We start from the raw sequence: 14539 nt of genomic DNA, 5'->3' as shown, positions 1-14539 counted from the left end.
CCTCCAACTATATCTTAAAAAAAAAAAAAAAAAAAAAAAAAAAAAAAAAACTTGTACTTTAAAGATTAGGAAATAGTACAGCTAAAAGTTAACTATGACTTTGCTGTTAATTGGATGTGTAACTACTGATTCTTAAAAGCTAAAATAGCCACGGGAAAGCCCTTCAAATGCTCAGTGTTAAACAATTAAGAGAAAAGTTGCAGTGAGTAAGATTTACAAAACTCACATTCTCTGTAGAGCTGGGACCCTGAGGTAGGCTGGGGCTGAAGGCCATGAGGTCGGTCTTGGGAGGGCCCTCTCCAGAGCACACCCTCTGTCTTCTCTGCTGCGAGTACGACCAGGTCCCCACCGCGCTGGAGCACACCAGCACGGGCTTCCCCGGCCCACACGCACCCTCCGTGGGCATCGCTGAGCAGCGCAGCGCTGTGTACAGCAGCAGTGTGAGCACCAACAGGCTGGACACCGCACAGATGGCGATGATCAAGTACACGTTGATATCCATCAGCGTGGAGTCCGATCCAGAGGTTCCAACCAATACCCTGGATGAGACCTTCTGTGTCTGGCTGTTCTCCACTAGAGACACTATGAAGGTGGCGGTGGTTGTCAATGATGGCTCGCCATGGTCCTTCACCAGCACCAACAAGCGCTGACGAGGTGTGTCAGCTTCATCCAGAACGCGTGTTGTGCTGATCTCCCCAGTGTATAACCCCACACGGAACGGGCTGCGACCAGCACCCGCTGCGGGCTGTAACTCGTAAGACAACCACGCATTGTAGCCAGAATCCGCGTCAACTGCACGCACCTTCGCAACCACGTAGCCCGAGCTCACAGACCGGGACAACAACTCAATAGTCCCTCCACCACCCAGTGGCCCCAGCAGCGTGGGCGCATTGTCGTTCTCATCCAGCACAAACACCTGCAGAGTCACATTGCTGCCCAGGGATGGCACACCAGCATCACGCGCGCTCACCTGGAACTGCAGCAGCTCCAGCTCCTCATGGTCCAGAGGCTGCAGCGCGAACACCTTGCCGCTCTCCGCGTGCACAGACACATAGCTCGACAGCAAGCGCTCGCCCACCCGCCTCTCCACCAGCGAGTAGGACACCAGCGCGTTCTCCTGCGCGTCTGCGTCCATCGCGGACACCGTGAAGATGTGCGCTCCAGGCGGGTTGTTCTCCTTCACGAACACCGTGTATTCGGGCTGCGCGAACGCGGGCGCGTTGTCGTTCACGTCAGCTACGTCCACGGACACGCTGGCTGTGGTCCACAGAGAAGGCGAGCCCCCGTCACGGGCTGTCACTACCACTTTATAGTCAGCTGTGGTCTCGCGGTCCAGGGCGCTATCCAGCACAAGTGAATAGTAATTCTTGAAGGTGGACACCAGCTTGAAGGGGATGTGAGGTGTCAGGGAGCAGGTCACCCGCCCATTGGCTCCTGAGTCACGATCAGACACGCTAATTAGGGCGATGACAGTCCCCAATGGAGAGTCCTCTTTGATAGGCAAAAAAAGCGAGGTTATGGCCATCTCGGGCACATTATCATTTACATCCACGAGTTTCACTATAACTTTGCAGTGTCCTGCTAGCGGGAATGTACTTCTGTCCACTGCGTCAATATTGATTTCATATACTTTGCAGTCTTCGTAATCCAGCTCCCCCTTAACTTTTACTTCTCCACTGGTAGAATCTATTGTAAATTTAGATTTTACATTGTCAAGAACAAGGCTACTGAAGAAATACAGTATTTCTTTATTAATTCCCTCATCAGCATCTGAAGCGTTAAGTTTAATTACTAAAGTCTCCTTCTGTGTATTTTCCATTAATCTAACATTATAAATAGATTTATCAAACTTCGGAGCATTATCATTTGCATCCAATACGTCAATCAGTAGCTGAACAGTGCCTGTTAGTTCAGGTTTCCCTCCATCAATTGCAATTAGTAACAAACGATGCTCTTGGGTTTCTTCTCTGTCTAGGGGCTTCTTCAAAACTAGTTCCAAAACGTTTGTTTCTTCTTCTTTTCTCTTAAGATCCAAGTCAAAATATTCATTAGGGTTTACCTTATAGCTCAAGGCTGCATTGGCTCCTATATCCAAATCAGAAGCGCCCTCTACCGGAAACCGCGAATCTGGCATTCTTGACTCTAAAACAAGTAATCTTTGTTCAGGTCGGGAGAACCTAGGCGGATTGTCGTTAATGTCCCTCACCTCCACCTCCACGTGGAAAACCTGCAGCGGCCTGTCCACGATCACCTCCAGGTGGATGCTGCACTCCGCGCTCCGCCCGCACAGCTCCTCCCGGTCGATCCGAGAATTCACAAACAAAATGCCATTCTGCAGATTTACCTCCAGAAGGTCCCCGCGGTCCTTGGACGCCACCCTGAACAGGCGGGGCACCAGCTCCGCCAGCTCCAGCCCCAGGTCCTGCGCGATGCGACCCACGAAGGTGCCGTGTTTGGCCTCCTCGGGGACGGAGTAGTGGAGCTGGCCGCTCCCTGTCTCCCAGGCTGCGAGGAGCACAAAGGCGATCAGCAGGCGCCGAAATCCCGGACTTCCTCGCTGGAAATATACCATCGCAATCTTGTTCCACTTCCCCAATCTTCACTGCAGCACCACACAAAATTCTTTGAAAACCTAGCTCCAAATTACTATAGATTTGTTTTCTCGCTTTTTGTGAGCTTCTGAAGCAAAGCCTAAAATGGAAGATCCTTTTCCTAAGTGAAATGTACTCTCTTCGTATCCTTTTGACGTTGGAAGAGAAGAAAACATCTTGTGGTGTCTAGCGACATCATGTGGATAAAAGGGTAAGTATTTTATTTTGTTCCGTTTTATTCACTTACCTTTTATTAGTGAAAGTATTTCTCAATATTTCTCAGTTTCGGTTACAGATTTTCTATGATTTTGTATGTCCCTGTTGTCTGATTAGATAACACTTTTTAAACCAAGCTCCTTCTATATTAATTGCATTACTTCCGGATCTCCTATATGTTCTGCCGATGGTCTCCCAATTGGATTTGACTTATAAATACAATCTAAAGTAAAACATCAATATGAGAATACCACTGTATACGGATGGATACATCTTCAGTAGACACCCCAAATAATTTGTCATCTACTTTATTTATAGGGAAACCTATGCTTGAACTGATAAATTAACTTTCAACAGTTATCATTTCCAATAGTTTCTCTTGTTCGATAGTGTCCTTTCTGTATTTGGTGAACGACAAATATTTTAGTTTAATTTTTTCCTTTTTAAGTTTGTCTGTATTATCTTAACAGGCATATACCCCGTCTGTATTACTTGAACAGAATACTCTAAATTCCAATACTGGTGATTTATTAACTCTATCTTCAAAAATAATTTTAACCCAGATCTTCTGTTGTTGTTGTTGTTGTTGTTGTTGTTGTTGTTTTCAAGACAGAGTTTTGCTGTGTAGCCCTAGCTGTCCTGGAACTCACTCTGTAGACTGTGCTGGCCTTGAATTCAGAGATGTGCCTGCCTCTGTCTCCTGAGTGCTGGAATTAAAGGTGTAAAACACCACCACCTGACTCAGGTCCCTTTTTATGAACTTTATCCAAATTAATAAACACTTAGTCCTTTAAGTTTTTCAGCAGCTAACAATTTGTATGTTGTATTTCTGTAATGCAGAGAGTTTAATTATCCAGATGCCGTACAACTTTTGTAAGCAATGACACTGTTTGCAAGATACAGCATCTAAGTAGCAACTGTGTAAATTGTATAATCACATAGTTTACATTTACCCAACAAGTCAGAATCCTAGCATTGATTGAGATGTAGTGTGCTACAAAAAAATATTTAGGATTCAGCAAATATAATGTTATACTTAATGGAGAAAAGATATTCTTAATATGTAAAATTAGTCCACATTTTAATACAGATATATGGGACATAAAAGTCTCTTGACATTTGACTTCCCTTTGCAGTTGTTGGAATTATAACCTATATTCGTCGTTCTGTAGTTGACTCTTAATTTGAGGATTGCTTTGTTGGTCGTTATATTTTAAATCCCACAGAAAGAAACAGGAAAGTGTCTTTCAATCTTCTAAGCTATTCTTCCAGTCAAATATTAAAGGTTACTCTCTTGGCTGGTCTAACTCACTGCTAAGAATTTTAGTTATAACCAGGAGTGGTGGCAGATGTTTTTAATCCAACACTATAATTCATTTCACTCTGTGTTCTTCCATGAAGTAGAATAAAATATATACAGTATAAATGTTCAGAACACATAATTATAGATAGCACTGGAGTAAAAAAAAAATTTTAAGTAGTATTTATATCAATTCAAACTTTCTCACTAATGAAATGTATATTTCCTAAATGCACATCAAGCAAATATCACTCAGGACAACTGTGGCTTTTCATTTTACAATGCCTGGAGTTCAATTCAGTATTAGCAGACTTAAGAAGAAGAGTTATGAAAAGGAAAAAAAAGAGGGATGACAAGATTTAGTGGTCAGAGCAAATGCCTGTAATTATTGTGTTAATTAAATTTATACAAAGTAGATAATTTTAGGCTGGAGAGATGGCTCAGCCTCTCCCTCATTAAGAAGTGAGCAGAGTGGAAAGGGAATTCTAATTTATGGTTTCTCAGGGGGCAGATTAAGAAATTCTTTTCTGCTGGGCATGGTGGTACATGTCTATAATCCCAGCACTCCAGGAGGCAGAGGCATGCTGATCTCTGTGAGTTCAAGGCCAGCCTGGTCTACAAAGTGAGTCCAGGACAGCCAAGACTACACAGAGAAACTCTGTCTCAGGAAAAAAAAAAAAAGAGAGAGAGAGAAATTATTTTCTCTCTCACCTAAGTCAGCACACTGATAGAGCACAGCAGATTCTAGCTGCCTGAAAACTACTCCAACAACAACAACAACAACAGGGTACCTATAAAGATGTTGGCACACAACTTCAATCCCAGCATTTAGAGGACAGAGGTAAAAGGGACTCTGTGGTTTCTGGGTCAATCTGCCCTGATTAATGAGTTTCAGACTAGCCAGGACTTCATTGTGAGACCCTGTGTGGAAAAGAGGAATGAGCGGGGTGAGCAGACACTGCTGCTCCAGGGTATGTGTGGTGCAGTGACCAGATACCAAAGGAAGCATCACTTATGAGCTCCCCAAAAAAAGAGACCAGTGGATCCCTCCTGCTAACACTTGATGCATAAAACTTCAGAGAACATACACTTTCCCAAATAGCTTGAAGGAGTCCAAATTCTTAGACAACTGATGAGGGTATTTCTCTGCACAAATGTAGAGAAACACAAAATGCCCAAGAGCTCAAGAAAATAGAACATTGACAGAAAGAGAGTTTCAACAGAAATAGAGTTTTGAACCAACTGCACAGAAAATTTGGAATTGAAGAATACAACAATTGACTGAAAACTTCACCTGAGCAATTTGACAGCATGCATGACCATGCAAAAGAAACAGTAGCCTCAAGGGTGGAATATTTGAATTTGCTCAGGAACAGAGTCAAAACTGAAATGGAACTTTAAAGAATGAATAGAAACTAAGAGACTTAATGGGATTATTTTTAAGTGAGCCAATATGTGTAGAGAGAACAAGAAATCATAGTCAGTAAAGCTGAGGATGAAATGGGTAGTCGGAACCAAAACCTTAACACAGTTCAGACAGGACGAAACCAAGTGAAGCCACATCTACAAACTAACTGTCAAGAGTCAACAATGAAGAGAGAATGTTGACAGCAACTCTGAAAGAACGAGTCATCACACACAAGGAAACACCAATAAAGCTCACCAACAGATTTCTCAGAAGAAAATTTGCATTCTAGAATATATGTTCAAACTCCCGAAGGAAACGATCACCACGCAAGAATCCCATATCCATTAATAAGTAAAATTGTAAAGAAAGTGAAAACAAACCACTTAGGAAAATTTAAACCAAAGAGAATAGTTTAACTAACCTTTCCAGGGGAATCGCCTGTGGACTGCACTTGATCCTCTCTGTCCCTTGAATCAGATAGACTGGGACTAAAGGCCATGAGGTCAGTCTTAGGTGGGTACTCCCCAGAACACACCCTTTGTCTCCTTTGCTGAGAATATGACCAGCTCCCCACTGCACTGGAGCACACCATAACCGGTTGTCCCGGCCTGCACACGCCCTCCTTGGGCACAGTTGAGCAGCGTAGCGCTGTGTACAGCAGCAACGTGAGCACCAACAGGCTGGACACCGCACAGATGGCGATGATCAGGTACACGTTGACATCCACCAGTGACGCCTCTGAGTTCATGACACTCGTGGACACCCTTGATGGAGTCTTTGGTGCCTGGCCATTCTCCACCAGCGACACCAACACAGTGGCAGTAACCGTCATTGCTGGATCGCCATGGTCCTTCACCAGGACCAAAAGGCGCTGACGCAGCGAATCTGTCTCGTCCAGAGCTCGTGTAGTACTGATCTCTCCTGTATATAGACCCACGCGGAACAGGCTACGGGAATTGCCTGCCAAGGACTGCAGCTCATAAGAGAGCCATGCATTATAGCCAGAGTCTGCATCCACCGCGCGCACCTTGGCCACCACATGGCCCGCACCCACTGATCGTGACACTAGCCGGCTCACCACTCCACCAGAGACGCCTGCCTCAGGTTCCAACAGCAGAGGTGCATTGTCGTTCTCATCCAGCACAAACACCTGCAGGGTCACATTGCTGCCCAGGGATGGCACACCAGCATCCCGCGCGCTCACCTGGAACTGCAGCAGCTCCAGCTCCTCATGGTCTAGAGGCTGCAGCGCGAACACCTTGCCGCTCTCCGCGTGCACAGACACATAGCTCGACAGCAAGCGCTCGCCCACTCGCCTCTCCACCAGCGAGTAGGACACCAGTGCGTTCTCCTGAGCATCTGCGTCCATCGCGGACACCGTGAAGATGTGCGCGCCAGGCGGGTTGTTCTCTTTCACGAACACCGTGTATTCGGGCTGCATGAACGCAGGCGCGTTGTCGTTCACGTCAGCCACCTCCACGGACACGCTGGCTGAGGCACACAGCGAGGGTGAACCACCGTCCCGTGCTGTCACCACTACCTTATACTCAGCTGTAGTCTCTCGGTCCAGGGCTGTGTCTAGCACGAGTGAATAGTAATTTTTGAAGGTGGACACCAGCTTGAAGGGGACATGAGGATTCAGAGAGCAGGTCACCTGCCCGTTGACACCCGTGTCACGATCGGACACACTGATGAGTGCGATGACGGTGCCCACTGGAGCATTCTCTCTGATTGGAAGTGATAGAGATTTAAATTCCAATTCTGGGACGTTATCATTGATGTCTTCAACTTCTACAATTACTTTACAGTGTCCGGAGAGCGGGAGTTGCCCCTTGTCAATGCCCTCTATGAGAATCTCATAAGATTTGCATTCTTCAAAATCAATGTATCCCTTTACTGTAATCTGTCCTGTAACCGAGTCTATGTGGAACTTGTATTTCACATTTGGTGAAACATCCGTAGAAAATGAATACATAATATCCCCATTCACACCTTCGTCTAAATCTGAGGCATTGACTTTGACTACCAATGTTCCATTTGGAACATTTTCTGGTAATTTCACGGTATAGAGAGATCTGTCAAAAACTGGAGAATTGTCATTGGCATCCAGCACTGTGACGAGTAACTGAACAGTGCCAGTCAGCTCGGGTTTGCCTCCGTCCGTGACAGTGAGCACTAAAAAGATCTCTGGAGTTTCCTCTCTGTCTAAAGATTTCCGTAATACAAGCCCAAGACCTTTTCCTCGTTCATCATTGGATGGTTTTTCCAAAGAAAAATAATCATTGGGACTTAGCCTGTAAATTAGCGCAGCATTGATTCCGATATCTGCGTCTGAAGCGCCCTCTAGTGGAAACCAAGTGTCAAGCGGCCTTGATTCTGCAATGAACAGATTCTTTTGTATCGCTGGGAAGACGGGTGGGTTGTCGTTAATGTCCCTCACCTCCACCTCCACGTGGAAAACCTGCAGCGGCCTGTCCACGATCACCTCCAGGTGGATGCTACACTCCGCGCTCCGCCCGCACAGCTCCTCCCTGTCAATCCGAGAATTCACAAACAAAATGCCATTCTGCAGATTTACCTCCAGAAGGTCCCCGCGGTCCTTGGATGCCACCCTGAACAGGCGGGGCACCAGCTCCGCCAGCTCCAGCCCCAGGTCCTGAGCGATGCGGCCCACGAAGGTGCCGTGTTTGGCCTCCTCGGGGACGGAGTAGTGGAGCTGGCTTTTCCCTGCCTCCCAGATTGCAAGAAGCAGAAAAGAAAGCAGCAGGCGCTGGTATTCCTGGCCACTTCCCCAGGAAAATTCCATCTCAAGTTCACAGTTCTTTATTCTGAGTAGGGATCTTCTCTCAGACCTGGGGGAATTCTTCTAATCTATCAATCCATCGCTGCTGCACCCTCCATTGTTCTGGTGATGGTGGATACAGCTTTCCGGGTTGAGTGGAGGTCAATTTTTTTTTCTTTTAGTCAGTCTTCTGTGGGATCTATTCTATGGTGAAGAGCGACATCATGTGGCTCCAAACTGTAAGTATGGATTTCGGAAATCCACACCACTAAAAAATTGTTACTCCAGTTTTTCCAAATCGGTTTCCAGTTCTTCAAAATCTCTAGAATTGTGTTTTGTAGGTATGCGTTCCGTAACAGTGATTAATTGTGTGTGATCTTTCGTTTTACCAGAACATCAGTTTCTAATACAGTGGAAGTTCTTTTTCATGTTGGTTTTTAAGTATTTATAGAGACTCAGCTAAAGCCAATATAAATTTTGTAAATATGCAGTAATGAGGCGTAGATTAGAAAAATGCATGACAGATTCCTTGTAAAGCATCAAATGGTCGGATTGTTATTGGTAATGCATTCTGTTCATCCTCAGGTTGTTGGTTCTGAGTCTTGAGAGGAAAAATATTTAGGGAACCACTGATTCTAACAACAAGCCATTGAAAGGGAAGTTTGCAGATATTGGTTAAGATATTAAAGCTTGTCAACATTCAACAGAATGTCTTCCTGGCATTGCAAAGAACCATGTGTACATGGGAGATTTAATAGGAAATTCGAAGCATATAGGAAATATTTTCTGTGGAAGAATGTGTCACGTAGTTTTATTCTAAGTAACTTCACCTCCCATGAGCAAGGGTGGAATTCTCAGTTTTTATCTCATGGTTTATAAACTCCTGGTGCTTTTTAGTGTTCTATTTTCTCATATTGTCCTCATGTGCTTTAGTGATAATTTCCTACCTCTGAGAAAGCATTTATCAACAAACAGACATACTCATTTTGTCCCTTAAGTAATAGGTTTAGTAAAAGAGTTGTTGTGTAATTTATTTCAGTAAGATACAAAAGCAACTAAATGTTTTTATTAAACTTGCATGCCAATCTTAAATGGAGTGGTAGTGTCGGGGGTTGGCTAGAGAAAGGGAAAGAACGTTTTCTAAACCCCCTACAAACCAATTTCCTCCACTATGTTACAATTTTAAAAGTTCCCCGATTTATAGACATGTCATAATTAAAGCAAATGGACAGTTATTTTTACCCTCTTTGATAACCTGAAACACCGGGCTGCATTGTTTGGTTCACTTGTTACCTTAATTACTCTCTTGCAACCATTTAAGTATGTATGCACTCTTTTGAAATAATTATTTTAAAGATAATTATTGTATTTTAATATTAGTGACTCAGGGGTATTCCAATAGTGTTTGCTAGATGTTTACCCAACAAAGCTGGTTTTGTTTTCTCTTCATTTTTGAGACAGGGCTTTATTTGGCCCAGGATATCCTTGAACTCACAGTGTAGCCAAAGTTTACATGGAATGTCTGATGCCCCTGCCCTAAGTGCTGGACTATAGGCATGCACCACCACAAATTTCACGGTGCACTGGGCATGGACCTCAGAGCTTCTTGGATACTAAGCAAGTACCCTAGCAACTAGAATTGCATCCCCAGTGTAGTTTCATTTCTTTAATTTCTTAATACACTTCTTAATTTGAGTTCCAGAAATGTGGCATCTCAACATTTTAATTTTATAGAGATACAAAAGTCAAGCCAAGGGGCGGTAGTACATGCCTTTAGTCCCAGCATTTAGCAGTAGAGGCAGGTGGATCTCAGAGTTTCAGGACAGCCTGGTCTACAGAGTGAGTTCCAGGACAGCCAGGGCTACACAACGAAGCCATGTCTCAAAACAAACAAACAAACAAAAAAGTCTATATAACATTGACCTAAAGAGGATATATTTCAACATAGAAAATCTGGGTTTTACCTTAATTTTCATGCTAACTTTTGCCAAGCCTGGGTTCATCCAGGTTCCTATTGTACAATGGAGATTTCTCAAGAAACAAAGTAATTTCCTATACCACCTTAACAAAGAACTGCATGGATGCTGCCATCGGAAGACTCTTTTTTCATTTTACATTATTAAGCTTTTTTTTTTTTGACCCATGTTTGTTTAGACCAAAGAAAAACCAAGTTATCAAAATAAGCTCAAGAGCCTCCCTCTCTTTTCCTCTCTCTCTCACTCACACAAGACTAATTTCTGAGTCACATATATATATATATATATATATATATATATATATATATATATATATATATATATACATACATATCACTGAGTACTCAATCTTTTCCCCCCAAATTATCAAAGATGTAAGACACATTTGAAGAAGTCGCAAGAAGTGCATGCCTCCCCCCCTTTGCTTTATTTACAGAGCCTGTAGATGCATAGATTTGGTATGCAACAGAATAGAAACTGATATTCTGTGACAGTTGATCTTGAATGTTAACTTGATTTTCAACATTCCTGATGGAAACAAACTTCTGGGCATGACTGAGGGGGTTTCCTAGATTATGTTAATTGAGGTGAAAAGATTAATCCTGAATGTGGTCAACACCATTCCATGGCTAGAGACTTGATTTGAATAAAAAGCAAGAAAGCAACAGAGCAGCAGAGCACCAGCTCTCACCTAAGACAGGACCAGCCTACCTGCTGCCAACAATCCCCTGCCATGATGAGCAGTACTACCATGGATTGGGGGGTGCGGGGGGGTACATGGGGAAAAACAAGCCTTTCTTTCCTTAAGTTGATTTTCTTAGCAACTTGTCACCACAGGAAGAGAAATAACTAATGCAAGCTTCATTTGAAATAAATACATATTACATATTCATGATGCCAATGAGATGGATTGCTGGGTAAAAAGGCATCGGCCATGCAAACCTAGAAATCTGAGTTTTATCCCCAGAACACATAGAGGAAGGATGGTGTCAACTTCCACTTGTCCTCTGATTTTCATATGTGTGACACACGCATTGATTAATTAGTTAGTCACTCACCTTTTATAACAAAAACACATGCATGTCTAAAGAGAAAAATGCTCAAAATTCTTCAAACCATCTTTGCCCAAGCTGAAGGCCAACTTCGGCTGCTTGAGACACTATCTCCAAAATGTTTTTAAAACGTCTTTTTAAAACTCTTCTTAATCAAGAATTTCAGAAGGAGCTGGATTAGAAGACTGAAGTCTTGTAGCTAAGGAACAAGACCCTGAATGACCATGTAACCTACCACAGGATGATAACAGACTGATAACATAAAGCACTGAATTGAGGTTGGATATGCTACTTGATGAATGAAGGGACAGAAAAGGATAATTCTAAGAAAGAAAATAGAAGTTTAAAAAAAAAAAGAACTATAAAGAAAACATGTATTTCTTCCAGGCTTAGTGGTGCACTCGGGAGGAAAAGGTGGGCAGCCTGGCCTTCATAGCAAGCACCTGAAGCATGTCTTAAAGAAAACAAAACCATGTGTCTCACGTGTTGGACTACCCACAATGCCATGGATGCTAATCAGGTTTTACTTGCCCATTAATTTTCTCTGGTAACAAGGGAAATTGGACAGGAGTCCAAATATTTTTTTAGGAGAAATGGACATATGCATTGAAAAAATGCCTAGAGAACAGTCTCACTTAAATCTTATTTGGTGTCAGTTGTCTGAAAGTCTTTACTTAGTGCAAGGAAGATAGATACAGAGACAAACAGAAAATAATTCTTCAGGGTCTCATTATGAAGCTCTGGCTATCCTAGAACTCTCTCTAAACCAGGCCACCCTTGAACTCACAGAGATTCTCCTTCCTCTGCCTCCCAAGTGCTGGGATTAAAGGAATGAGCAACTACAACCAGCAAGAATTCATTTTTTCAATTGGGGGAGGAAGGACAATATAGTGGTTTTATAACTTTCTCTTCCTTTGATTTCTCATAACTTTTAATGGTGATGTTTAAGATAGCACTGTGGAGGGCCGGAAAGTTAGGTGATGGTCAAAAGCACACATATGGGTATACCACTCACACACATAATTAAAATTTTTAAATTAAAAATCACTGTGGAATAAAATTTTAATAGACCCACAATATATTTAAATGTTTTCAAAATAATATTTTAAACCTAATGGCAAATTCTTTTCAATTTGGGCAATTTGTTGAAAACACATCTATTTGTAATTTTCAAACAACCATACCGGTAAAACTTTGTCATTGTTAAACTCTTTTGTGTAGTTGTAAGGATGCTAATGCCTCATGAGTGATAATCAAAGAAAGTTCTTACTGGTGACCTTCTCTGAATACAAAGCATGATTAGTAGCCCAGAAAGTGGCCCAGCTGCAATTCTTCTAGCACCTCCCAAAAACCTAGTGAAAGAGGCAACAGATGCTGAAGTTTTGCACAGGGATTAGTGGACAAGGTGGAGTATGATGCTCTGAATCCTGTAATTCACACAAGAAGAAAATGGTTCCCATTGGTACCCACGCAGCCATAAAATAACCCCGCTACTGTATTTATTAACCACTGTATCTATCTCACCACTAGTCGATTCGGAACACAATTGAGTCATGAGAACTCACAGTTTGAATGACAAAATTAGTGAGTGTAAAGTGTCCAGCAGAAAGATCATAAATAGAGTCATTCATTTTAACGCACCTCCAAGAAGTGAAAATAGTGGCATGTAAAATGAGAGCATGTTAGAAAATTTACTCACTTTGACGGAGAAATCAATGTCTGCAACCAGTTTGTCCTCTTTATCCTGATTAACTGGGCAGGGTGTAAGACTTGGGCTGAAGGCCATGAGGTCGGTCTTGGGAGGGCCCTCTCCAGAGCACACCCTCTGCCTCCTCTGCTGCGAGTATGACCAGCTCCCCACCGCGCTGGAGCACACCAGCATGGGCTTCCCAGGCCCGCCCTCCGTGGGCGTCGTGGAGCATCTCAGTGCGACGTACAGCAGCAGAGTGAGCACCAACAAGCTGGACACTGCACAGATGGCGATGATCAGGTACACGTTGACGTCTACAAGCGACGCCTCTCTGCCGGTAGAATCTACCAAAGCCCGCGCTGGGGCTTTCGGCGTGTGCCCACTCTCCACCAGAGACACCAGCAAAGTGGCTGTGGTTGTCAGCACCGGCTCGCCATGGTCCTTCACCAGCACCAATAGGCGCTGCCGTGATAGATCTGTCTCATCCAGGACACGCGTGGTGCTGATCTCACCGGTGTACAGACCGACCCGGAACGGAAGGCGCCCACTCCCCGCAGCCGACTGCAGTTCATAAGACAACCAGGCATTGTAGCCAGAGTCTGCGTCGACAGCGCGCACTTTTGTCACTACATGTCCTGCACCCACTGTCCGTGACACCAGTTCACTCACTGCACTGCCCACCTGAGGCCCCAGCAGCGTGGGCGCATTGTCGTTCTCATCCAGCACAAACACCTGCAGGGTCACATTGCTGCCCAGGGATGGCACACCAGCATCCCGCGCGCTCACCTGGAACTGCAGCAGCTCCAGCTCCTCATGGTCCAGAGGCTGCAGCGCGAACACCTTGCCGCTCTCCGCGTGCACAGACACATAGCTCGACAGCAAGCGCTCGCCCACTCGCCTCTCCACCAGAGAGTAGGACACCAGCGCGTTCTCCTGTGCATCCACGTCCATCGCGGACACCGTGAAAATGTGCGCGCCAGGCGGGTTGTTCTCCTTCACGAACACCGTGTATTCAGGCTGCGGGAACACAGGCGCGTTGTCGTTCACGTCAGCCACCTCCACAGACACGCTGGCGGTGGCCAAAAGTGAGGGCGAGCCCCCATCCCGGGCTGTCACCACCACCTTATAGTCAGCTGTGGTCTCGCGGTCCAGGGCGCTGTCCAGCACGAGTGAATAGTAATTCTTGAAGGTGGACACCAGCTTGAAGGGGACATGAGGAGTCAGGGAGCAGGTCACCTGCCCATTGTCACCAGAGTCACTGTCGGACACACTGATCAGGGCGATGACGGTGCCAGGTGCAGAATTTTCTAACACAGGTAGTGATAGCGACTTGATGACCAATTCAGGCAAATTATCATTGACGTCCACAATTTCAACTAGAACCGTGCAGTGATCTGTCATTGGAGGGGTTCCCTTGTCTGTTGCCTCTACCTGAATTTCAAAAGATTTAATTTCTTCAAAATCTATGTTGCCTTTCACAGTGATGTATCCACTGACTGGGTCTAGGTGGAATTTCGACAGGGT

General features: G+C 44.4%; 2 protein-coding genes across 8 annotated transcripts in view; both read right to left on the bottom strand.

Annotated features, from left to right (window-relative positions):
• Nucleotides 1-14539, bottom strand: part of LOC127204374 (protocadherin alpha-C2) — a 212084-nt gene that overhangs the window by 188459 nt on the left and 9086 nt on the right. For 2 of the 7 annotated variants that reach the window (XM_051163335.1, XM_051163331.1), the window contains exon 1: nucleotides 971-3063. The exons of 3 other annotated variants lie outside the window; for them this stretch is intronic. In XM_051163335.1, the coding sequence (XP_051019292.1) occupies nucleotides 971-2572 (1602 nt within the window). In that variant the 5' untranslated portion in view covers nucleotides 2573-3063. Of the gene's footprint in view, nucleotides 1-970; nucleotides 3066-14539 lie in introns of those variants that run through there. 2 more of the 7 variants (XM_051163336.1, XM_051163329.1) reach the window with 2 other exon arrangements.
• Nucleotides 5928-9375, bottom strand: LOC127204375 (protocadherin alpha-4). The gene has a single exon (XM_051163340.1). It carries the CDS (start codon nucleotides 8319-8321, stop codon nucleotides 5928-5930), a length of 2394 nt encoding a protein of 797 aa, XP_051019297.1. The 5' UTR covers nucleotides 8322-9375.

The sequence above is a fragment of the Acomys russatus genome, chromosome 20, assembly GCF_903995435.1.
Source record: "Acomys russatus chromosome 20, mAcoRus1.1, whole genome shotgun sequence".
In the NCBI taxonomy this organism is placed as follows: domain Eukaryota; kingdom Metazoa; phylum Chordata; class Mammalia; order Rodentia; family Muridae; genus Acomys; species Acomys russatus.
Note: the sequence above shows the minus strand (reverse complement) of the source record. Positions and strands in the feature narration are given on the sequence as shown.